The following is a 24,461-nucleotide window of genomic DNA, read 5'->3' on the forward strand; positions in this document are numbered from 1 at the left end:
GCTTCCTACTATTGAGGCATAATGGCACTTAACACCCTCCAGCAGTGCATGGGTTTCTGCAACAGTGAAATTAGGTCCTTTTGAGTCCATGGTTTCACCGCTTCTGTTGTAGTGAACATAGTATTTGTAGGCCTTGGGCATGATTGATTTAATTGAACACAAGCACGTCAGCCAATTGGTGTGTGGGTATTTGACAGCCATCTTATATTCAGCCTTTCTCAGAGGACTTAGAGAGAGACACTGACATGGCAGGTATTGTCCATCGCTACCACCGTGTTGGTGGAAGAGGATACCGTCAAAGGGTGTATGTTGAGCGTGCACAACCACTGGAGCAATACACCACTGAAGAACTGTATGCTCGCTTTCGCTTTGGGAATGCTGATATTAAGTACATTGCAGACCTTGTCAGGCCAAAACTTCAACGGAGAACCCGAAGGAGCCACAGTCTGTCTGTGGAAGAACAGGTCCTCATTGCTCTGCGCTTCTATGCATCTGGGACTTTCTACCAAGTTGTTGGTGACAATATAGGAGTGGACAAATCAACTGTGAGTGATGTAGTGAAAGCTGTGTCAATTGCATTGGCCATCCTGGTCAATCAGTTTGTTTCACTTCCAAAGGATGTCCAGATTGCCCAGACCAAGCACAAGTTTTTTCTTTTGGGGAATATGCCCAATACTATTGGGGTTATTGACTGCACTCATGTGCATATCCAAGCACCTCATGAGAGGGATTGGGAGTACATCAACCGAAAGGGGAGGCGCAGCATCAACATCCAACTTGTGGGCGATGCTGACCTCATCATCACAAACTGTGTCGTGAAGTGGCCTGGGTCTGTTCATGATGCACGCATCCTGAGAGAGAGTGCTTTATACAGAGAGCTCCAAACCAACCGACCGGATGGCATAATATTAGGAGACAGTGCCTATCCACTCCTACCATGGCTGATGACTCCTTTTCTTGCAGCAACCACACCTGCGCAGGCACGCTTCAACACTGCTCATTGCAAAACAAGATGTGCAATTGAGCGTTTAAATGGAGTTCTGAAGAGACGCTTTACATAATACTTGCGTGTATCGTCCTGCACAACATCGCTACCAGGCGCAATGTCCCTCTCTGTGATGATGTTTGTGATGCACCTGAGCCTGTTGAAGAACCAGACCAACCTCTGGTGGTCTGTCAGAATCAGGGACTGACTGGACGTATAGTAAGGGATGCAATTGTTAGACATTATTTTTGACAGGCTCATCTCTGATGATTGTTTCTTTGAAATTAATATACGGTGATGAATGACCGAAAAATGAATATATTATTTTTGTTTATTGAAATCTGTTTGGGGGATTATTTCATGGGGACACGATAATTTTTATTTTATTTTTACTTTACTATACTGAATAGCTTAATTGTTAGCCTATGTCTACTTTATCACTGTTACAACGGTTACACAAGTCAAGTGCAGAATATAAATAAAAGTATATACACTAAATGATACAAATGTATTATTTGACCAATTTTAAAGTTTTACTACATTTTCTTCCTGAAATCCACCTTGAAATCCTACCCCCTGTTGGGATCAGGATAATCCTGTTTTTTTTGGATCAAAGTTATCCAAATCCCACTGACAAGTTTTGAACAACACAAACTGAAGGTTTGATCCAGATTAAAACAAGGATTGGATTCCATGATCTAATCTGATTTCAGAATCCTTCTTTCCCTTTTGAACAACTCATTTTCAAGATTTGATCCAATCCGATAACCAAAATCCGATCAGTTTACCTTTGAACAACTGGCCCGAGAGTATTAACTGAATGATGGCTTTCAGATTAGGATCTCAACCTGCGGGATTCCGCATGTTTCGTTTGTCAAGGCATGTGACGAGTTTTGGGGATTTTTTGTTGGGGATTTTATGCGTTTGTATTCCATTGATCGCGCAGTCATAGCTACCGCCGTGTAGATATGTGTTGTGGTTTCACATCGTAAGAGGAAATAAATGCTTTTAATCCTTTTCTTTGTCCCACAACTGTCAAAGCAAAAACAGCTCTGTGGAAATTCACAATAGACATATGACATCTCATGTTACATGACTTGTATATGGGTCAATGACGTGACATGTATTTTTTGTGTCCAAATTCATTATTTTCCTAAAAAGAATTTGAATAAATACATGTCATATATCAAATGGATCTACAATATGTCCTTTATAAGAAACCCTTTTCATTTTATTGAAATTCAATAGATTTTTTGAGTTTTGGTGTTTGAAAGACCAAAAATGTCAGGTGGTGCGACCGTCCGAACATACAAACAGAGAACAAAACTGAGAAATAAATGTTAATTTTCTCAATAAAATTCTTAATAAAATATTTTGGCATGATTTTATGTTAAATTTCTTATATATGAGGGGAAAAATACTCAGTGCTAAATACATTAAATGTATATTATTTTAAATTAATATATGGTCGCACCACCTGACATTTTCTTATTTGTCATTAACCCATATATGGATTTTGGTTAACCACATGAGCATGGAGAATGAAATTCTTTTTTGTTATATCGTGTTGTGTTGGCCTATCGAGGATCTCAGCAATGTAAAGAGGTTTTTCTGTTATATCACGGATAAATCAATTTGAACTTTTTTATTTAAAAAGCGCTCATATTATTGCCCGGAAAAAAACATTATTTTCCCGTAACGACCAGAAGTAAGCCCACCCACACTCGCTGATCATGCAACTAGCCTCTTGGGACTTTGACCTTGTATATTCAGAATAACTGAATTATTGTCAATGAAAATGTTTTAAGAAAACAATGTTTAAAACAATGTAATACAATACAGTTATGATTTCAGTGTTGTTGTTATTTATTTTATCAAATTGAATACTCAAACTTATCTTAAGTTAACAGTCTGTAAAATGTAGACAATGTGAAGGTCCAAATCACTCACCTGTTTGTGTTTCCTTAAATTTGAGCTTGAAGTCTTCGATTCAAACAACGTTTACATTTTTGGTTTGCACAGAATACATACAAACGTGTAACCATTACTGTTCTTCCTTAAGGGACACGAACTTAGAAAAAATAAGGCCATGGGCAGTTATTCACTGCGGTCAAGCCACCCGCAGTTTGAAAATACATGGTCAAGCCAGCCGCCCTTTAGATTCGGATATTGAGTGATTTACAGTTAATTACAGGAATGGCACTTTTTAAGCGACAACGAGCAAGTTTTTGATCTTAAATCAATGTCTCTAAAATTAATTTAGTGGTAGGACAACTTTTAACTAGACGAATTTTAATGCCGTTGCTGCCTAAGCAGCCTCCTATCGGCTGAAATGGCACTTGAAACTTTGGTGTTCGAGCCGGTACAAGGCCCGCCTAATGTTTTCACGAAGGGAAAGAACAGGGAAAATAGTGGGAGAGGGACCTTTGGAGTGGCCCCAGAGCCTTTTGAAGTAATAATGTGTCCATGTACCACACAAGTACTATAAAGTAAAACCAATTTTCATATCAACCTTGAAGCTTTAAAACATTCTGTCGTTGTAACATACAAATACTTCCCCTGTAAAAAAACAACTATAGGATTTACATATTTTTTGTATAAAGTCTTTCACAGATTTTTAAAGTGACATTAACCGCGCAAATTTGCGCAAATTGACACAAAAAAGGTCATTTTACCAGTTGTTTTATAGTGTGTAGTTCTGTTCAGCTTTAGACACTGTTGCTCTTCAACTACTTTTATAAATATGTTTCCCGGACAGGGCTTAAATCAAAGAACTAACTTTTGTCTTGATCTAAAACAACTTGCATTTTTTTTTATTTACGCTGCTTTGACATTATTTGAATAAGAAATGTATTTAACCCTTTACTAACCTACATATATAATTGTCATGTTTCATATCACTGCTGTCATTCTGAATCCTTGTATAAACCTTTGGATGCAAATATCTAACCAATAAAAAGTATTAAACAGTGCTTGTCAACTTTTACATATTTAATTATTTTAAAAATAAACAGTGAATTTGGACATCTGGGCCCGGTTTTTCAAAAAGTTTAATCCGGATAAAATTGATCCGGATTTAGTAATCCTTTTTTTGCGATCCGTGATCACATTATCCAGCTTACTTTTGGAGCCAGTTTTTTAAAGCAACATCGGATTGGATCAATCTGATCCGGATAGGAAATTTTCAGGATCCAGAATCTGGATAACCAGTGCTGGATAACCAGTGCTCAAACAGGATAGGAAATCGCAATGTAGAACTATAGATATGTAAAGAGCAACAAGTTGAATAGCCAGTGTGGGGTCAATATAGGTTTATTTTTATTTGACATGAAAACACACACATTTAAAAAAAACTAAAAACAAGAAAAACCCCACCCCATCCTCTTCCAGCAGTCCGCTGCTCTGAGACCTACAACACAAACAATTGAGCAATTGAGCGTTTAAATGGAGTTCTGAGAGTGGAACCACAGAAAGCAAGCATGCAACATAACCCTTGCCTGTATTGTACTGCACAACATCGCTACTAAGCGCAATGTCCCTCTATCTGCTGACAATGATGCACCTGAGCCCCTTGGAGACCCTAACCAACCTCCTGCATTCTGCCAGAACGAGCAAACAGGATGTGCAACAAGGGACGAAATAGTTAGTTAGTATTTTCGATTGTGATGAATATATATATCAATTAGTGACAGAATAAAATTTATTGTTTTTGGTCAATTTTGACAGCTGTTTGGAGGATTATTTTATGAGGCCAAACTCTTTCTACTTTGCAGTAGGCCTATACTGAAAGGCTGAATACGTTAAAGCTTACCTAATCACTGTAGCCTGACAGATGAACAAATAAAATTAAAACCTTATGAATAAATATAATATCTTGTAAGATACTGCATGATCGAAATATAGTATTATTTTATACATTTTTAAAGTTTTCATTCCATTTTGGACATTGATTCCATGCTGAATCCACCCTTCTGATGGGATCAGTTTAATCAAGTTTTTTTGGATCAAAGTGATCCAAATCCTACAAAAAGGTTCTTAAAAACCCAAACTAAAGGTTTGATCCGAATCAAAACCAAGATTGGATTACGTGATCTGATCAGATTATGTTATCTGTTTTTTCTGAATGTATGAATAAATGCCCAAATTCACCTTTTTCCTAGAATAAATCCTGACTGTATTTTGGCTTAATATTTATTTATTTATTTTTGTTAAGTGTTTGCAGCTTTGCACTGGTTCTTTAATGGGGCGTAAAAGCTTTCATTGTTAAGGTAATTCAGATGACGTAATTACAGTGGAAGACTGGCATGAGATTTTCAATGACCTTGATATGTTCCGTGTTATTTTGTGTTGTTAAGTTTGAAAACATTGTACATGTTTGACAAGATGATCAGGTTTACTGTTTCCTTATTAATGTGTCTACATTCCACTTTTGCCTAAAACAACCTTCTGAACTTTAAAAGGTCTCATTAGGTCATAGATACAACAGCTTGAAAGAAAAGCTCACCTAGAGTTGCGGTCAACAAGTGTTTTGGCAGTTTTGATCTATTTTCAAGTAGGTTACTTTGGAGGTTTAAAAGGAGGTATGGAATGACAGCAATGAGCAGAAGCCAATACGCAAACACCTAAAAAATAAAAGGGCAAAAAAGGAAAGGAATTTAAATCCAAAACAGTTTAAAATAAATTAAGAGAAATTAAAAAGAAGTTCAGTCACAATTAATACAAATTTAAAATCTCTTATCCAAACTTCTAAATATTTCAAAACATGTACACAAGTTTATTACAGGACTGTGACACACACAAACACAATGGGCTCTTGAAGCACTAGATTATTGCTATAAAAACACTTGAAAAAATGAAAGGTGGCTTTGTCTAAGTAGGACACTCCCTACTTGCAAATACACAAGTGAAACTATACAAGCTATTTTATGTAATGAACTATGACATCCAGTTAGTCCTGATTCATCTAGATGCAAGCATTCATTACATGACCTGAGGTAACCTGAGGTATCTCCAGCACAGCTTCATCGACCTCATTTACCAAATAAAGTAATACATGCATAATGTTTTGTCTCTTTGTTCGTAATTCTTTGTGCCGTGTCTGAAAAATATAGTTCTGTCAGGACCACTATTGTCAAATATTAAAAAAATAGCAATATTTAAGATTGACCGAATGAAACTGCTGTTGACAAACCCGGTCCATAAAGCAATGCATTAACAGAGTAGGAGTGCAATATCCCCCACATGAAGAACCACATCAGGAATATGTATGCCTTCACCTTGATTTGTGATAAACAAAATTATATTTATACTTAAATGATACCACACTCTAAAAATGGCTGGGTTATCTTTTAACCCATACCACTGGGTTGAGTCCGTTGGGTAGTTTTGCTGTTTTATTTTTCCACATGTTAAACACTTTTTGGGTAGTTTTAGTTTTCAAGGTGTTGGGTTAAACCCGCTGGGTTAATGTGCTGGGTTGTTTCTGCCGCTGGGTTGTCAAACCGGCGAGTGCCCCTCGAGCGCGGTCAAGCATTCACGGTTCAGGAACATCTCTCTCGGTGTCCACTCTGGATATTAAGCGGCCAGTCAATTATATTGCTCCCTATGTTTTAAACCAAACTTTTCAAGGTTTGTGCATATAGTAAAGAAAGACGAGCGTGGTAGCCTGTATTTAATGAGTTGATTTGCTACACGGTTGGTTTCTTAATGTATTAAGTGTAATTCATAATGTATTATACATAATTTATATGTATTTAGTTAGTTTTATTAATTGACATTTGTTGCTACATATTGTGGAGACTTTTATTAGTTATTTTGTAATGCTATTTATAATGCTTGTTAATGTTTGATATGAAAATGTTTTATTTATTATAATTAAACCATTTTCTTTAAATCATGCAAATCTAAAAATATTGCTGTTATTGGCTGTAAAAGTTAAAACATTTCTTAACAATTATTTTTACAGTCAAATAAAAATGATTTTTAAAAAATAAATGTCAATTGTCTTGATTGACAATGAAGTACAGAAGAAATTAAGAATAACCCAGCAAGAACAACCCAGAATTAAACACATGAATAGTTAAAATGACAACATTTTGGTTTTTTTCAATAACCCAGCATGCTGGGTTAACATGTGTAACCCAGTGTGCTGGGTTACTTTAACCCAGCAATGTGTTCTGTCCAATATTTACCCAGCGCTGGGTTGCCAATTGGGTTGTTTTTAACCCAGCCATTTTTAGAGTGCACCTGAACAAGGATCAATGCATTTCAAGATGGGAAAAAATTAATTCAGGATGCATAACAAAATGGATGTAAAATGATCTGATAGACACAGTCAAATGTTGTGGAGTTGGGGATGGAGGTGGGTTTTTCAGCGTGGCACAATTGAACAGCTGTAAATGAGCTATAAAAAAGCAACTTAAATAGGACACAGTATATTGTGTTTGACATTGATTAGCTGCAACTGATGAGATCAGCTGATGCAAGCTTAACTAACATGGCCTGTCTGAAAATACATCCTGTTCATTTTCCATCTCTACACAGGAGTTTTTATTTAAATTAACTATATTGATAAATATATTAAACAGAAAATTTGATTTAGTATTTTACACTTACATGGTCTGATTCATGGTCTTTAAAAGCCTTTTAAAACCCAAACACAAAACAATTGACCTTTTTTCCCAACCTTCACAGAGTCTATTCAAGTGTTTGACTTTTTTTTGTTCAGCTCTGAGAGATATAGAATCATAAGTTGTGATATAGGAGCCAGAGATGTGTCCGACCATGCAGGAGTTTATTTGAGTCTTTATTGAGATGTTCAACAAAAGAACACCATATGGAGATTGAATAGTCTTCTGAATGATAAACAATAACAAGGAAAATACACCACCTAATGTTCTATGGAATGCTCCAAAGCAGTAAAAAATGGCCCTCAAGGATACATTTAGGCATTTGGCATACATATAAACTCAAAACACTAGAACAAAAGCACATTAAACTGAAGGATCATCCAAAACAAAGACAACAAAACAACAAATACATGAAATACTTGACAATCAAGTGGAAATGAAACTTAAATAGGTTAGACAGAGTTAATATGAAAATGGAACTAGAGTTCCATTCTGTTTTTTCAGCTGTTAATTAATTTGTTGAAGTCCAAATCTTAAAAATACACAAAAAGTTTGTGGAGCAAAATTTAGAAATGTTACTATCCTAACATACCACATGTGCTACATTTACTTTTAAGTAGTACGTCTTAGTAGTAAGTAAATTTCAAACATTCATTTCTCTTTTGGTAGTCTTCTGCAGTTGTAACAATAGCTCTTGTCCAGATTGTACAATTTGGCACTATTTTCACAAACATTTCATTATTTCAATTTTTAATAATTTCACAACGGATGATAAAAAGTCATTAAATTCTTGTTTATATCTCATTTATGAGTTATTCTTGATTCATACTTTACAAAATGTTTATCTCTCTTTTGCGTTTTCGTCTTTACTTTTTTCTGCCATCAACGATTCTCTCACGGTTCAGCATTGCAAGGCAACGTTTATTTATATAGCGCAATTCAAACACAAAGGTAATTCAAAGTGCTTAACATAGAATTGATTCACAAAGAAAATGATACCTTAATGAATGAGTTCTTTAGGAAGTCAATTAGTTAAAACCACAAGTGCCTAAGAATGCATAATACAAAAGGAAATTACGTTTATTTTGAAATGCGTACTAAAAAGAATGACAACTAAAAGGAAATGAAGGCCGATTATTTCAAACTACTACCATTTGGCTGATTTGCATAAAATTATGTTATTTTGGTACAATGATGGACAGACACATCAAAAAAGTGTTCAAATGTAGAGTATGAATCAGGAATGACTTATAAATGAGACATAAACAAGAATTTAATTTATTGATAAAAAAGACCTACTACTTAAAAGTAAATGTAGCACATGTGGTATGTTAGGATAGTAACATTTCTAAATATTGCTTCAAACAAACTTTTTGTGTATTTTTAAGATTGGGACATGATGAACAAATTAGTTAACAGATGAAAAAACAGACACAAAATCAGAACTTACAATTCCACCAAAGAGCAAAACAAACATATAGATGTAAAATATTTTATCTCACAAGTGCTTGTCAGCAACTCATTGACACTTCACATATCAGTGTAACTGTTCAATATGTAGGTGATTGTTCAAAGGTACAGTGTTTGAAAGTAAGCTGTCTGCCAAGTTGTAAGTCCGAAGGTGAATATATAAAGTTATTTGCTTGTAAAAATGGGAGTCGACTCTGAATCACACAAACGAGACATGGAATAGTTCACCTGCGTATTTACGTCACTATACATAGTGCCCGCCTACGTTTTGCTGAGACTGCCGCGAACACTGTCGCTCGATCGTGATGCGTGTGTATCATGTCTTGAGTCTGTGTTCTACGGTGTGACACAGTCGGTCTTATTTCAACTACCAAAGGAAGAACGTCTGAGGGGAAAATGGTTACAATTCATTTTTCCAACGATACCAAAGGAGTAACCCCAGGGTTTAACTGTGCGCGCATCATTTCAACGAACATTGGTTCAATAATCTTGGCGCATTTACTGCAGGGTATGTGAAACGACGATCCTTGAAAGAGGGGAAAATAAAAAACTCTATTTGGACCTGTTAGCTCCACCGAATCCCAACCTGTAAGTCTGACTTGATTTTTGTCTTCACTTCAAGAAATATTTTCGTACCTTATGTCTGTGTTTAGCTAATGCATATAACGCTAACATTAGCATGTACCGTTATTTCTGGAGTGTAACAGTTTGTTTATCTTGCTATTAACTTTGCATTTTGACACAATTTGGGTGAAACTACAATCATTCTTTATAACGTCGACTTTCTGAAATACTATATACCATGACAACGCACAGTTAAGACAAAATAATAGTATAACGAACAGTATTTTAAGAAAAAATATTTTTTTTATTTCATTGATGAGCAAAAGCACAACATGCATGTTGTCACACTGGGAGTTTTTATGACAAGAGTTGTCACTTGCCATTGACAAACATTGTGCTCCAGTCGTGGTGGAGTTTGTTGTGGATTAGCACCTTCTTCCTCCTCAGACTCGGGCTTTAATTGGTACAGTAAAATGGCCGCCATCTCTACCTACACTGTAAAAAATGATCTGATCAAAAAGTTATGATAACTTATATATGTCATTAACTCAGACATAAAATAATGTGTTATGAAATTTCAACTCAATTGTTTGAGTTTTCAATCTTCCAATTTAGGTTCATAAGTTACTTCAATGAATCACAAATTCCAGGTGTTTGAATGAACTTGCCATTTTAAATTGAGTGGGCTACAAGTCTTTGGCGTGTTGTATTGAGTGGAGGACAGCTCTTTGCGCATGTGCGGGGGACTACAGACGAACAAATTTACGCGCCAACAAGCAAACGAACTTCAATCGGCCTGGTGCCTCATTTTTCCCGTCAGATAAGACGAGTCGTGTTGGCATGAACAAGTTCGCTATTGGTAAGTGTTTGTGTTTTGTAGATATTAAGAATGTGCATTGATGAAACCAATATCGTGGTATGTGCTGTGCTACAACTGTGATGTCATTTAAGCAAGGCACGTTTCAGCGACCGTTAACGTTAGCTAGAAAACTAGCAGTTCAGTCTTTTAGTTCAGTCAGAGACGGTTGATAAAGCGTTATCTGAAATCTACCAGCATTTATCTGAAATCTAAGCATTTATCTGAAATCTAAAGCTTTTGTAACATTAAACACTACCGTTCAAAAGTTTGGGTCAGTAAGGATTTTTATTTTATTTTTGGGGAAAGAAATAAAATAAATCAATACTTTTATTCATCAAGAATGAGTTAAAATGATCAGATTGAGTGGAGGACGGCTCTTGGCGCATGTGCGGGGGACTAACGTACCGACGAAGCCAGGCCTCGAGAAGAACAAATTTACGCGCCAGCAAGCAAACGAACTTCAATCGGCCGGGTGCCTCATTTTCCCGTTAGATAAGACGAGTCGTGTTGGCATGAACAAGTTCGCCATTGGTAAGTGTTAGTGTTTTGTAGATATTAAGAATGTGCGTTGATGAAACCAATAACGTGATTAACGTTAGCTATCATTACCTTTTGATATGTGCAACAACTGTGATGTCATTTAGCTAGAAAACTAGCAGTTTAGTCAGAGACGGTTGATAAAGCGTTATCTGAAATCTTCCAGCATTTATCTGAAATCTAAAGCTTTTGTAACATTAAACACTACCGTTCAAAAGTTTGGTGTCAGTAAGAATTTTTATTTTATTTTTGGGGGAAAGAAATAAGATGTATCAATACTTTTATTCATCAAGGATGAGTTAAACAGATCAAAAGTTACAGTAAAGACACTTATATTGTTAGTTCTATTTTATATAAATGCTGTTCTTTTGAACTTTATATTTATTACATAACATCGGTCGCGTTAGCTAGTGCTAAAGAGCAATCCAACAATTCATATATCCAATTTGTTAGTTAGACTTAATTAGAAATGTGCTCTTGTTCATTTTTGCAATTCACATCACTTGGCAGCTAAAACTTTTTTTTCTGTTTTGTGTGTTTCAGGTGTTTTATGATTTACCAGGCTCAGCTACTCATTTGATGAAGTGGACTTGTAAGTTTTGCAATTTTTCCTCATACATTGAAAAGACTATAGTGAATCATTACAAGGACAAGCATGGACGTGGAAGAACAGGTTTTAGTTGTATTTACCCGAATTGTCTTACCGTCTTTCAATCCCATGTGGAACTTTTAAAACATTTGACGGACCACAAACAAGGAACCAGTCCCATTGCTAGACTTCGTTGTGAACTTTGTACTTTTTCAGCGCCAAGCAATATCAAACATTATTTTCTTCATTTAAAGAGACATTTGATAAAAAGAGAGACTGTGAATTGCCCATTTGTGGGGTGCTGTTTTACATCTAGAGTAGCCTCAACTTTTACTGCTCACAGAAGCCGATATCATCAGCCTTCTACATTCAATAATTTCAAACCTGAACTTATTATCCATTGTCAAAGTCAAGCTTCTGTCAATGATGAACAGGATAACTTTGATTTAGAGTCACCAGATGTTTCAGTGACTGAACCTGACTCTCAGCCTACACAGAAGTCAGTTGAGCGCAGAATTGCATCCCTTTTCCTTCGACTGCAAGCCGTCCTTCATGTGTCAAAGTCTGCGATTCAAGAAATTGTGGATGATTTGTTTGATATTGGAAAATGTGCTGGACAAATAACTAGGGAGTCAATTGAGAATGTTTTGGAGAAGCATAATTGCACATCTGAGGAATGTTTGACATCCTTGACCGAATTATTTCAAAGTGCTAACCCACTTAATTTCCTTTCAAGAGAAGGATCTTTAGGCACAGACTACAAAAGACAGTTATATTACAAAAAGAACTTTAGTGTCATTGAACCTGTCGAATATCTTTTGAACAGACAAGAAAAGTTTCATACTGTTATCTATATCCCTATTCTAAAGTTACTTTCAGATCTTCTTAAAAAAGAAGAGGTACTGCAAGCACTGGGGAAAAACAAACCTGTTGAACAGTCTGGCTACTACAAGTCTTTTCTGGATGGTGACTTCTATAAATCGAATGGAATCCTCTCAGGTCAAGAACTAAGTGTAGCTATTACTTTGTATATTGATGACTTTGAAATCTGCAATCCCTTGGGCACATCAAAAAAAAACCATAAAATCTGTGGTGTGTATTGGGTTATTGGCAATTTACCCTCTAGATACAAGTCAACATTGTCGTCAATCTACCTTGCTTTACTGTGCAAGGCTGAGCATGTCAGGATTTATGGTTATGATCGTGTTTTGAAGCCACTGATTGAAGATATTAAATGTCTTGAAACAGTAGGTGTGTTTGTAGAGAAACTAGGGTGTAATGTTAAAGGCACCATCTTGTTCGTTGCTGCTGACAACTTGGCAGCACATTCCTTAGGTGGATTCCAAGAGTCTTTCAATGTTGAGAAGTTCTGTAGGTTTTGTCTAGCTAGTCGTCGAGACATACAAACGTGTGATGTTAGAACTGGGAACTTTGTTTTAAGGTCACCAGAATCATTTGATGAAGCTGTAAATGTCTTGAAGCAGACGGACCTTGCATCTGTTGATGGTGTGAAACGAGACTGCCCTCTCAACAGCCTGACAGGTTTTCACACATGCACAGGCTTTCCACCTGATTTTTTACACGATGTGCTGGAAGGGATTGTGCCTGTAGAACCAAGTATGTGCCTTGCAGATTTGATTTCAAAGAAGTATTTCACATTAGAAGAGCTTAATAGTGAAATACAGAGCTTCCCTTTTAAATTCTCGGATAAGAGAAATTGTCCTCAGAAAATTCTTTCAACTTTTAAAAAGAGTGGAACTGTAGGTGGTAACGGCCACGAAAATTGGAGTCTTGTGCGTTTCCTTACCCTCATCATCGGCCACCGTGTTCCAGAAGGGAATCAAACATGGGAAGTAATCCTTGAGCTGAAAGACTTGGTTGAGCTCTTAGCGACTCCATATCACACTGAAGACTCGCTGTGTTATTTGCAGTCCAAAATATCGGATCATAGACAGTTGCTACTGACAGTTTTCCCGGATTACAAATTGCGCCCCAAACATCACTTTATTGAACATTATCCTTGCCTTATTCAAAGATTTGGACCCTTAATAGAGTGTTGGACAATCAGGTTTGAGGCTAAGCATTCTTTCTTTAAGAAGGTAGTGCGTGATGCCAATAACTTTAAAAATATTCTGCTTACCCTTGCCTCAAGACACCAACTTATGCTTGCATATTATCTTGAAATGCCCAGCATTTTCAAGCCTGAGATTGAGACAGCAAAAGTGACAGATGTGTGCCTGGGAGTCTTAGATGGTGGTCTTAGACTAGCAATCTTGAATAGATTCAGTGATGTTGACACAGTTGGACTGACCCCTAATGTCTTCTTAAATGGAACGCAGTATTCAAAGGGAATGATAATTTCTGTTGGAAGTACAAGTGGACTACCCAACTTCGGAAGGATTTTGGAAATATGCATTGTGCTGGATGGTCATGTTTGTTTCTTCGTTGAACCTTTTTCGACTTACTATGTGGAGCATTTGAGGAGTTACCATCTTGTGAAGAAAAGTCCTGCTGAGTGTCTCTTGGTGAAACCAGAGGATCTCAATGACTACATGCCACTTGTGTCATACCTTGTCCAGGGTCGCCTGTTAACCACTCCTAGAACATTCTTGCTGAATTAAGGCTGCTGTAAGTTTGTGTATTTCTACCCTGATCCAAAAGAATTAACCCTCTTGAAGTGTTTTCCAAATCGTTTCTGTAGTAACAATTTGTTTGTATGTATACAATGAATTAAACCTTTTTTCTTCTCCAATTTCAGGCCGAAGTGATCCACGATGCTGCTGCGAGTTGTCCTCTCTGATATGGATATCAGGCGCCTTTCCATCGAAATCACCCCCCCTAGTGTTGATGCACTGTGCCAGGTGTTGCGTGCAAACCTTGGCCTGAGAGGTGGATTTATTTTACAATTTGAGGACCCTGCGTTCAAGGATCAGCTGACCAATTTGACCGACATCCGAGACCTTCCTGAGGAGAGAGCAACATTGAAAGTGTTGTTCACAGCTGATGCAGCTTGCTCGGATTCCACATTGGATTCAGCCAGCCTTCCATCTCTCAGTAGTGGGGAATCTGACTCCCAGCACTGGCCTGAGCCCTTCCCGATTCCAGAGTTCTCGCATGATGTTGAACTCACGCTGCAAGAAGCAAATGGAAGATATGCAAAAGATGGATCTGTGCTGGTGATTCCTAAAGGTATGAAAACTGATATCCTGGACACACTTGCAGACAGCATGTCAAAGATTAGTCCTTATCCTGAGAGGCAACACTATGAGAATGTTGCGAAAGCGCTTGTGGAGAAGCATCCCAGTCTAAAAGAGCCAGGGTCTGGAAAGGGTTGGTACGGCTGGTTCCACAGCCTGAAGTTTAAGCTCGGAAACTATCGACAGAAGTTAAGTGCAGCTGGATGCCCAGAGGTGAGGGTCAACAAAAGAAAAGGAGAATAAGCCAAGGGACCACGTATGAAGAAGTCAAAGAAGGGCGAGGTCCACTTCTGTCCAGATCCCCCTGAAGGACTAAGTGATGAAGACATGGAAGAAAAGCGGATGTTGATGGAGGTACATCATACACACACATGCACATACACATCATACCTGTCTAATATTACTGCATACATACCTGCCTATGTAACTACCTACACTTTGCTTTTGTGTCTGTGAAGCCTACTATTTTGTCTTATGTGTCCTTTGCGCTTGTGCAATCCAATTCAGGTGGAAGTGCTCAAAAAAGACCCAGATCACCAGCAGATAGATGAGCTGATGTCTGCCACGTTCTCCAAGCGCAGAAAGGAGATCGTAGGGGATCAACCTCTCATTGGGGATGTCATAGCTAGATGGCCGGCCATGTTCTGTGAGAGACAGGTATAACAATAGACAACACTCAGCCTATGATTAAAGAGACTTTGGTATTACTGAGTGGATGAAAGCCTTTGACAACAGACAACCTTAGCTTACTAAATTATGACTCTATGCTTTGAAAATCTTTTCTCTAATTTCTTAACCTTTTTGTCTTCTCAGGTTCGGACAGAGTTCAAAAGAGTCGTAAGCATAGACCTTCTCGAGTCGTTCCTTGATGGACTTGACGACCTGGCACCACGACTGCTGGAAGTGTACGAAGCTGCGACCAAGTCGGCAAAGATGCCTGCACTGAAAGCCATTTTGGACTGTCTGAAGAAAGATGTGAGTAGACGAGCTGAGAATTGTAAAATTGGGCACCAGATGTTTGCAATAAAATCTCAACACTGCTTATTTTTGTCTTGTAGGACACAAACGACAGGAGAAGGATTGCTGCTCTGCTGGGTCTGCCACACTATCTAAGAGAAGAGCCATCAGACATCATCAGGATGTGTGACGTAAGACCTTTTTCTGTCATGCATAACAGCCTATAAATGAACGTACCCACCCACATATACACTTGTGCGCGCACACACACACACACAGACAACCTTTAACAAAGAGATTGCATTAGATACACTCATGGGTGTTGATAAAGTCCTGTGGCAGCAAAATGGTGATGATGCAAGGAGAAGTGAGGGGCAGAATAGTGATGGGGAGGACGAGGGTTGGGTGGAATAGTGGTGATGGGAGGAGGGAGGGGTAGAGCAATGTTGGGGGAGGAGAAAGGAGGGGTAGAATAGTGATGGGGAGAGGACCCAGTGCAACATACACTTTCCCAGATCTGAGAGGACACTGAAGTTTTCACCCTTGCAGTAACGTTCCAATATTGCACCTACAAACATGCACACTCACAACTGAAAGCCCAAGAAGACTATTTTATTAGCCTGAAAACAAGGTTTATGATCACTGAGACTTAAATAGCTTTGCAGAGCATGTACATCTTGACCCAAACATTCACACTATTTTTTTTTCTGCTTTTCAAGGCCCATGGTGAGACTCTGGCTGCAGCCATGGAGGGGATGCAACTTGGCCTGTTGATAGGCCATGAAGGTGACAACCAGGATGCCTTTCCACGTGAGGTCTTCAATGTGGCAGTTGTGGTTGAGGAGACTGTTGTGCTTCACAACTTCAAGGATGTGCCATCCAGCTTTGCCATGCTTTTAGGGATCATCTACTGCGTTAACCTTGAGTATCCACGAGCCATGAAGTATTCCTTTGAGTTCATTCAGAGGGTAGTGATGAAGATCAAACCAGATCAAGCCTCTGCCAGAGTCCACGGCATCCGAAACAAGCTCCTGAGATATAATTTGTAAACCATGCCCCACCTGAGAATAGGATTGGAATTCATTTTTTTCTGTTGACATGCGTTCCAAATTTGAAGGCAAAAGCACTTAAGCAAACAGGAGAGGAGCCCTGATTTTTTTGTTGGACTGAAAACATTTAATTCTGAATATTGTTCAAATAATGGGGTCAAAAGTATACTGTATTCAAGTTTCAAATATTTGTAAACAACCAGCTGCAGTCTGAAGTTTTAGATTTGTTTGTGTTTGGGGTTCAGCACAGCTTTTGGTATAAGTTAGCTTGATCTGTGAGATTAATGTTTTTAAGGTTTTTTAAATGTTTACATTTAAAACCTGTTCAATATTTCAGTGTTGTAAGGAAAAAAGCTAATGCTTTTAAAAGAATTTATTTTCTTTTGGGTTAATATGAATAGTGTTCAGTACAGCTTTGGGTGACCTAATGGGCATATGACAAGCAGAGGGGTGTGCACGTGCATATAGAAGGTGAGATGTTTCCTGCAGTAATCATCAGTCAACTTAACCTCATTAGGTCACACAACAATAACAATGATAAACAACTTAGATGACAGGCAGTGATTTTTTTTTTTGACGGTGCTGAATATAGATATCTATACTGCTGTATGTGTCTATTGGTCTATCTAGCCTAGATTCAGCATGACCAACTTCTTGGTTGACAACAGGCACTGCAGACAACTGCAGGAAACACTTCCCATCATCCACCTTCTATACACACACTGAGAAATACTTGTGGAGTCTGCTTGGGATACCCCCTCATAGTGTAAGCTCACACGAAACCCTTCTATTTATCTTAGCCTCATTATGTGACCCACACCCAACTGAAGTTTGGTATTGATTACAATTTTGAGATGATTTCATGAATGAAGTGTTTGTATAGCTTGTATTGGCTTAACATTGGTTTTAATAAAAAAAAACTTTTGTACTCAAATTTGTGTTTTTACAATTAATTGTTAAGTTAAAACAAGACGTTCTTTTAGATCATCTTAACTTGATACCCTAATTCAAAGACATTACTTAATTTAAATGACTAAGTTGAACCCACTAATGGGGATAAGTGAACAGAATGCTCATTAATGAGTTCACTTTATTTTGAACTTGCATAGCAAAGTTGAAACAACAATAATGGTATAGTCATGTTGACTCACAGAAGGCAATTCACAGTTTAACAACACTTAAAATAATGAGTTAAAACAATTCATTAATCCATTTTGTTTTTACTTGAAATTTTGAGGCAGCTGCTTAACTTATGATTTTAAGTAGAACCAAGTAGATATTTTTTACAGTGTACACATAATATACATGACATCCAACCACATGTAAACCGTAATCCTGTAATGATGGTAGTGGGGTTCCATTTGCGACAAATGATGAACGCGTTTGACCAATAACAATAGACTACACCATCTGACCAATCACATGACACAAGGTTAGCGGGTAGGCGGGGCCTAGACGGATGAATAGCGGAACGAATCATTTGAGAGTCAGTCAAGACGTTAAGTACGAATAACTGCCTATTATTACGACATTATAGTTTTTTTTATACATTGTATGTACATAAACTTGTTGTTGGACACTCCATAAATCAAAGTAGGACCTAAAAAAACATATGCTAGGTACTCTTTAAACAAATAATAACAGAACATAAACAGCCGGCAGCCCCTAACGGACGAGTGCCGCCGAAATAAAACAAACCACAACTAAAATCCAGGCCTGGTCCTCTCTCATCGACGGTCCGGTAGCTCGTTCTCTTATGCTCCCGATCTCCTCTGTGATGCGAGACCGGTGCGCGCACAGCTGACGCTCATTAACAATCACTCACTGGCCTCGACTCACGGTCTCGCCCCGCCTTCTCCACTGCAGTGTTACAATGTTGTCTGTAAAAATGTAAATTTGTTTTTGCTCGTGTAGCGCCCCCTTAGCGTGTCTTAGCTATTTTTATTGAAGTGCGCTCCCCGAATTCCTACCTGGTGAAAGATCTCTCTTTCTGTTATTAATTAATGCACAGAGTTAAATTACTAATTTATCACTATATGTTCACTTTTAGTGCTAATAGTCACTTTACTTAATTTATAATAATCACACAATATATAACTTTATGTCTCTATTTCATACACTAATTAACTGAACACTCACCTGAAAATCCTATTGTTTGTATTACACCTACTTAAATTACCATAACTTTAACACAATTAATTACGTTCACTCTAAACCAAATTATTACACGATAAATGATATTATTTACTTTAGATATACCACCCGTATATGAATATATATATAAAACCCAAAATCTCAATCTTCACAGGAGATAGTTATGAACTATTACCTTAAAGAATATATAAAATATTCACAAATGTACAATTAGAGTCAAATAAACAAATTCAATAATCACAATTTTCCAATCACATTAAATTCCCCAAATTAAACCAATTGAAATTCTAAATATAATGCCGGCAAATGACTAAATGGCCATCAACATGAATAAACAAATTGAATACACTGATAGTCAAATGAATACTCGTAGCAGGCCTGTTGTGTAGCTTGAGATCGTTGAGACCTAAAACAGAATGGTCGCTTCACAGCTCGGCGCAACAAACAAAATGAAACTCACGCAACAGCACTGATGAGTCGCCGCGTCGTCCTTCAACACTCCGGAACACGATGCTTCCAATGCTCAAACAGCCTTGAAGAATCCCTTCGAACCTTCACAGTCTCTTCCTCGAATATTAGGCTTTTCAGGCTATGCACTCAACGCAGAAACGGAGAAGAGTCACACTGTGACTTATTTAAGTGTCTGTAACTCACTCTTCGCGCAGTATACAATGTCACCTATATCAAACCTTAAACTTGGTGTTTTACTAATTTTTATCTCAGATACGTCATAGCACAATCTTCACACATAAGTGCATTTTCCAACAAACTTAATACATTAACCATATAAACAGAATATAAACATTTTTAACAACATGAAATGTACATTTTGAGGAAAATAACCAAAATAAAAATATTGGCTTATGGAAATAATCTTTTTTTATATATATATAGGGCAACACTCGGTTAACGAAACAGCAATATTATGATATAATTAGATCTTTTTCAGGAAGTAATTTACAGTTTACCAATCCTGAATCTGAACCGCGGCATGGAATACATATAACTAAGTGGAAACCTAGTTTTTGCCTATTGTAATAGTTACTCCTCTATGAACTATAGTAATAGGTTGCTCACTGACTTTTCCAGGTTCATCAAATATTAATCTCAACACTGGTTTTATTCTTCTCTTTTCAGTTACTCTGGTGCTAGGTACTCTATTAACTTCTAACTACTAACTTCTCCAGGTGCTTTAACATTTCTCCCAGTATCCAGATCCATTTCGGAATCATCTGAACCCGAATCTCTCTCTTCTTCTTGACTTTCCTCATCATTTCCTTCGTCAGAATCCAGTTCTTCTGCTGATTGCACAGTATCAGGTTCTCTGTCCTCTTCATACTGCGAACGTACTGAGGTTCCATCACGAGTTTCTCTCCTCTTCAGTAGAAGTTTCACATACTCCATGTATGGTCTGCTAGAATATTCATACTCCACTTCAGATGATAAATCAGTTACCTCTGGCATTTCTTCTCTTTGATTCACGTTCTTTTGTCTTTGTCTTGTTTTGCTTGAACGTGTTCTGGGTCTCACGTTGGTTTCATCACACCCTTGTTCCAGTGGAATCCTCACAGATTGTCCAATTGGTAATATATGATCTCGATGTATGGTTCTTTCCCTACTTCTTTCTTCCTCAGGTTTCACCCGGAACACAGGTAAGTTCGGCATTTGTCCAACCACTACATGAGGTATGGAACTCCATCGGCTTTCCAACTTATGTTTCCCTTTGAGTCCTAGATTCTTCAACAGAACTCTATCTCCTTCCTGAATTTTCTGAAACTTGACCTTCTGATCATAGGCTCTCTTGTTCCTCAGATGAGTCTTGTCTGCAGCTTGCCTCGCCAGTTGGCTCTTTGTAAATCACGTTTCAGACATTCAACATACTGGAAATGTTTCCTCTCGTCGGTTCCATCTTTCGGCGTCTCGAAACACTGGTCTACCGGCAGTCTCACCTCTCTACCGAACATCAAGTAGTAAGGCGAGTATCCGGTGGCATCCTCTCAAATTGGAAGAATCCCAACGGACATATGAAGGCGGTTTTCTCTTTATCCTCCTCCGCCATGGCGATCTGATAGTAGCCACTAAGTAAGTCAAGGACAGAAAACCATTGGCTCCCAGTCAAACAGTCCAATGCGTCGTCTATGCGAGGAGTCGTGTACTGGTCTGGAGTGGTAAGCTGATTAAGGGTCCTGTAGTCAATGCACATTCTGATACGCCCCGTCTTCTTTCTGGCTATCACAATTGGTGATGCATACTGGCTTCGTGACTCCTTAATGATCCCAGCCTTTAACAAATCTTGCAAGTGCTGACGAACATCATCAATGTCTGCTGGTGCTAAGCGTCGTGACCGCTCTCTGAATGGCTTTTCGTCAGGTCATTCTGATATGGTGTTCCACATCCTTTGCCAGGCCGACATCCCACTCATGCAATGAGAATACGCTTGCTCGCTCACATAACTTTTGACGGAGTCGCACTTTCCATTGTGGTGATATGGGTGAGTCGCCAAACTGGATCAGTTGAGGGTCTAACTCTGTTGGTACAGTCACTGTTTCCGTTTCAACCTTCAGAGATGGAACGACTGGATCAGCATGACACAGCTGACCTAAGACAGTTCCAACTGGAATGACTGTTTCTCTCTGAGACTCATTCTGGATAAGTACAGTGATGTGACCATCCACGGCAGTACCATGCACGACCATAGGCTGCAACAGTACTCCTGCTGGTAATGGCGTAGCGGGTGATGCATCAACCATCAACATGTCTTTACCCAGCGGTTTCTTCAACTCCACGTCGCAGATAGCGCAGCATTCACCCCCTGGAGGTAAGGTTAGTGAGCCTGGGCCCATCCACTTCACAGATGCCACTTCACCCTCATCACCCTCGGTAATTGGTGTGTCTGTGCAAACATGGGAGTGCTTTGTTCTTATGCCAAGTGTCTGTGCAAGGTCTACTTCTGTGGTCTCTCGACCGAGCATAGACAATCGCTGAAAAAGATTGGCATTGGTGCCTAGAATCACAGGTGTCTTTTCAGGACTTTTGGAACTTTGACAAATCAGAGCAAGGACGGAAAGTGTCTCCTTGGTGCCCGTGACCTTCTCTGGAAACTCCATTTCCACTACTACATATCCCAAGTAAGGGTAGCTTGTGTCTCTCAGCCCCCATAATCGCCAACCCTGACACTGGCTGAATTGGGATATCAGGTATGTGATGCTTGTACCAGGTCTCGAAGATAATTGGGATTTGAGAGCCGCTATCAAGAAGTGCTTCACAGTGCTGGCCATTTATCTTCACTGGTATGATTGAACAGGGGCCGATCAATCCTTGAGGAATGCCTCTTTCAATGGTGATTACTTCACTCTTCTTAGCTGAACATACGGTGTTACGAACTCCTGCCGTTTTCAACGATGTATCACTCTGTTTAGCTCTCTTTAGAGCGTGTATCAGCTTTTGTATCACTTGGGCCTGATTCTCTGCATTCTGACATTTGACAGAGTAATGACCGCTCTCACCACAGCGATAACAGAAGTTCCCATCTGAGTCGTTATAGGATTGTCTTCTACTATCACTAGGTGCTTGTCTCGATGACTCCACTCGAAGTACTGAAGTAGGGCATTCTGAGGTGTTAAGCTTCTGGCCTGTCAGTTGCTTTTGCAGGTCGTTCACTTGTTTTCTCAACACAGCTACTTCACTCTCGTTACTTATCTCTGTAGTGTGCATCTTTGTCATAGCATCAGGTCTCTTGCGGTCTTCTACTACCTGGCTAGGTAAAGTACTCATGGCCGTGAACATTGACTTGAGTTCATGAATTTCTGTTCTCAATCGCTTGACATCATCCTGCCTTCTGTCTGTAGTCGGATTTGTGTGGACACTTCGGACAGAGGTATTTAACTTCATCCTTGATGACTCATATTCTTCTTCACTTCTGATCTCACTCAGCAGTTCCAAGAATGATGTAGGGTTTTCCTTTCTCTCTCGGAGTTTGAGCTGAACAAGCATCATATCTGCGTGGATAGCTCCTCTTAGCAGCTGCGCCACTCGGACACGGTCAGTACGACTTGTGGGTAAACCTCCCCGACAAACTACTTTGGTCAATGACAGTTCTATGCGCCTCAGAAAGTCAGACATCTTCTCCTTTGGCTGCTGCTATAGCAATCTAAAGGCAAAATACAGGTCTTCGCCCGTCTCAGCAGAACCAAAAGCACTCTCCATGGCTTCTAAGTACAGACCAGGACTAACCTCTGGATCAGCATTCTGCACTCCTGATTGTCCACCCTCTCACTCGTACTCGCCCTAATGCTTAGATGGTTCCTAGAGCGTCTTCGACCTGGGAATTTGCAACATCTTCTGGTATCAGTACCATGAGAGCCTGGGCATCATCCAATTCTTCTCTTCTGCACCATTCTTTGAGCTCTTGGACTAACTCCCTTGCAATACTCTTAGCTTCCATTTTCTATTAGTTTTTTTTTAGATTCTCAGTAATTAGTGCTTAATTTCTCTGAAAACTAACAAACTTCTCTCTAATTGCTATTGCTAATAGCACAAATCACTAATTAATTACTTGCATTAATTAATTATCCCGGACGAGCCCCCATTTTATGTAGCACCCCTTTGGCGTGTCTTAGCTATTTTTATTGAAGTGCGCTCCCCGAATTCCTACCTGGCGAAAGATCTCTCTTTCTGTTATTAATTAATGTACAGAGTTAAATTACTAATTTATCACTATATGTTCACTTTTAGTCCTAATAGTCACTTTACTTAATTTATAATAATCACACAATATATAACTTTATGTCTCTATCTCATACACTTATTAACTGAACACTCACCTGAAAATCCTGTATTACACCTACTTAAATTACCATAACTTTAACACAATTAATTACGTTCACTCTAAACCAAATTATTACACGATAAATGCTATTACTTACTTTAGATATACCACCCGTATGAATATATATAAAACCCAAAATCCCAATCTTCACAGGAGATAGTTATGAACTATTTCCTTAAAGAAAATATAAAATATTCACAAATGTACAATTAGATTCAAATAAACAAATTCAAATAATCACAATTTTCCAATCACATTAAATTCCCCAAATTAAACCAATTGAAATTCTAAATATAATGCCGGCAAATGACTAAATGGCCATCAACATGAATAAACAAATTGAATACACTGATAGTCAAATGAATACTCGTAGCAGGCCTGTTGTGTAGCTTGAGATCGTTGAGACCTAAAACAGAATGGTCGCTTCACAGCTCGGCGCAACAAACAAAATGAAACTCACGCAACAGCACTGATGAGTCGCCGCGTCGTCCTTCAACACTCCTGAACACGATGCTTCCAATGCTCAAACAGCCTTGAAGAATCCCTTCGAACCTTCACAGTCTCTTCCTCGAATATTAGGCTTTTCAGGCTATGCACTCAACGCAGAAACCGAGCAGGCTACTCGCTGGCAAAGTCCTCTTAG

At 38.5% G+C, this 24,461-nt stretch overlaps 2 protein-coding genes across 4 annotated transcripts; both read left to right on the forward strand.

Moving 5' to 3' along the window:
• Positions 1 to 245: 245 nt before the first annotated feature.
• Positions 246 to 1,061, forward strand: LOC130425860 (putative nuclease HARBI1). Its single transcript, XM_056752273.1, has one exon. The coding sequence runs from the start codon at positions 246 to 248 to the stop codon at positions 1,059 to 1,061; it is 816 nt and encodes a 271-aa protein (XP_056608251.1).
• Positions 1,062 to 10,169: 9,108 nt separating this feature from the next.
• Positions 10,170 to 17,770, forward strand: LOC130426970 (uncharacterized). Of its 3 annotated transcripts, none has more exons than XM_056753999.1 (7): positions 10,170 to 10,507; positions 11,588 to 14,261; positions 14,392 to 15,184; positions 15,338 to 15,487; positions 15,644 to 15,805; positions 15,889 to 15,978; positions 16,507 to 17,770. In XM_056753999.1, the coding sequence occupies exons 3-7, from the start codon at positions 15,089 to 15,091 to the stop codon at positions 16,834 to 16,836; spliced, it is 828 nt and encodes a 275-aa protein (XP_056609977.1). In that variant the 5' UTR covers positions 10,170 to 10,507; positions 11,588 to 14,261; positions 14,392 to 15,088; the 3' UTR covers positions 16,837 to 17,770. The 3 variants fall into 3 exon arrangements, with proteins under 3 accessions (XP_056609977.1, XP_056609978.1, XP_056609976.1); XM_056754000.1 differs by having other exon boundaries at positions 11,588 to 11,636; XM_056753998.1 differs by lacking the exons at positions 15,338 to 15,487; positions 15,644 to 15,805; positions 15,889 to 15,978; positions 16,507 to 17,770 and having other exon boundaries at positions 14,392 to 15,062.
• The last annotated feature ends 6,691 nt before the right edge of the window (positions 17,771 to 24,461 follow it).

Source organism: Triplophysa dalaica, chromosome 7 (assembly GCF_015846415.1).
Source record: "Triplophysa dalaica isolate WHDGS20190420 chromosome 7, ASM1584641v1, whole genome shotgun sequence".
NCBI classification, from domain to species: domain Eukaryota; kingdom Metazoa; phylum Chordata; class Actinopteri; order Cypriniformes; family Nemacheilidae; genus Triplophysa; species Triplophysa dalaica.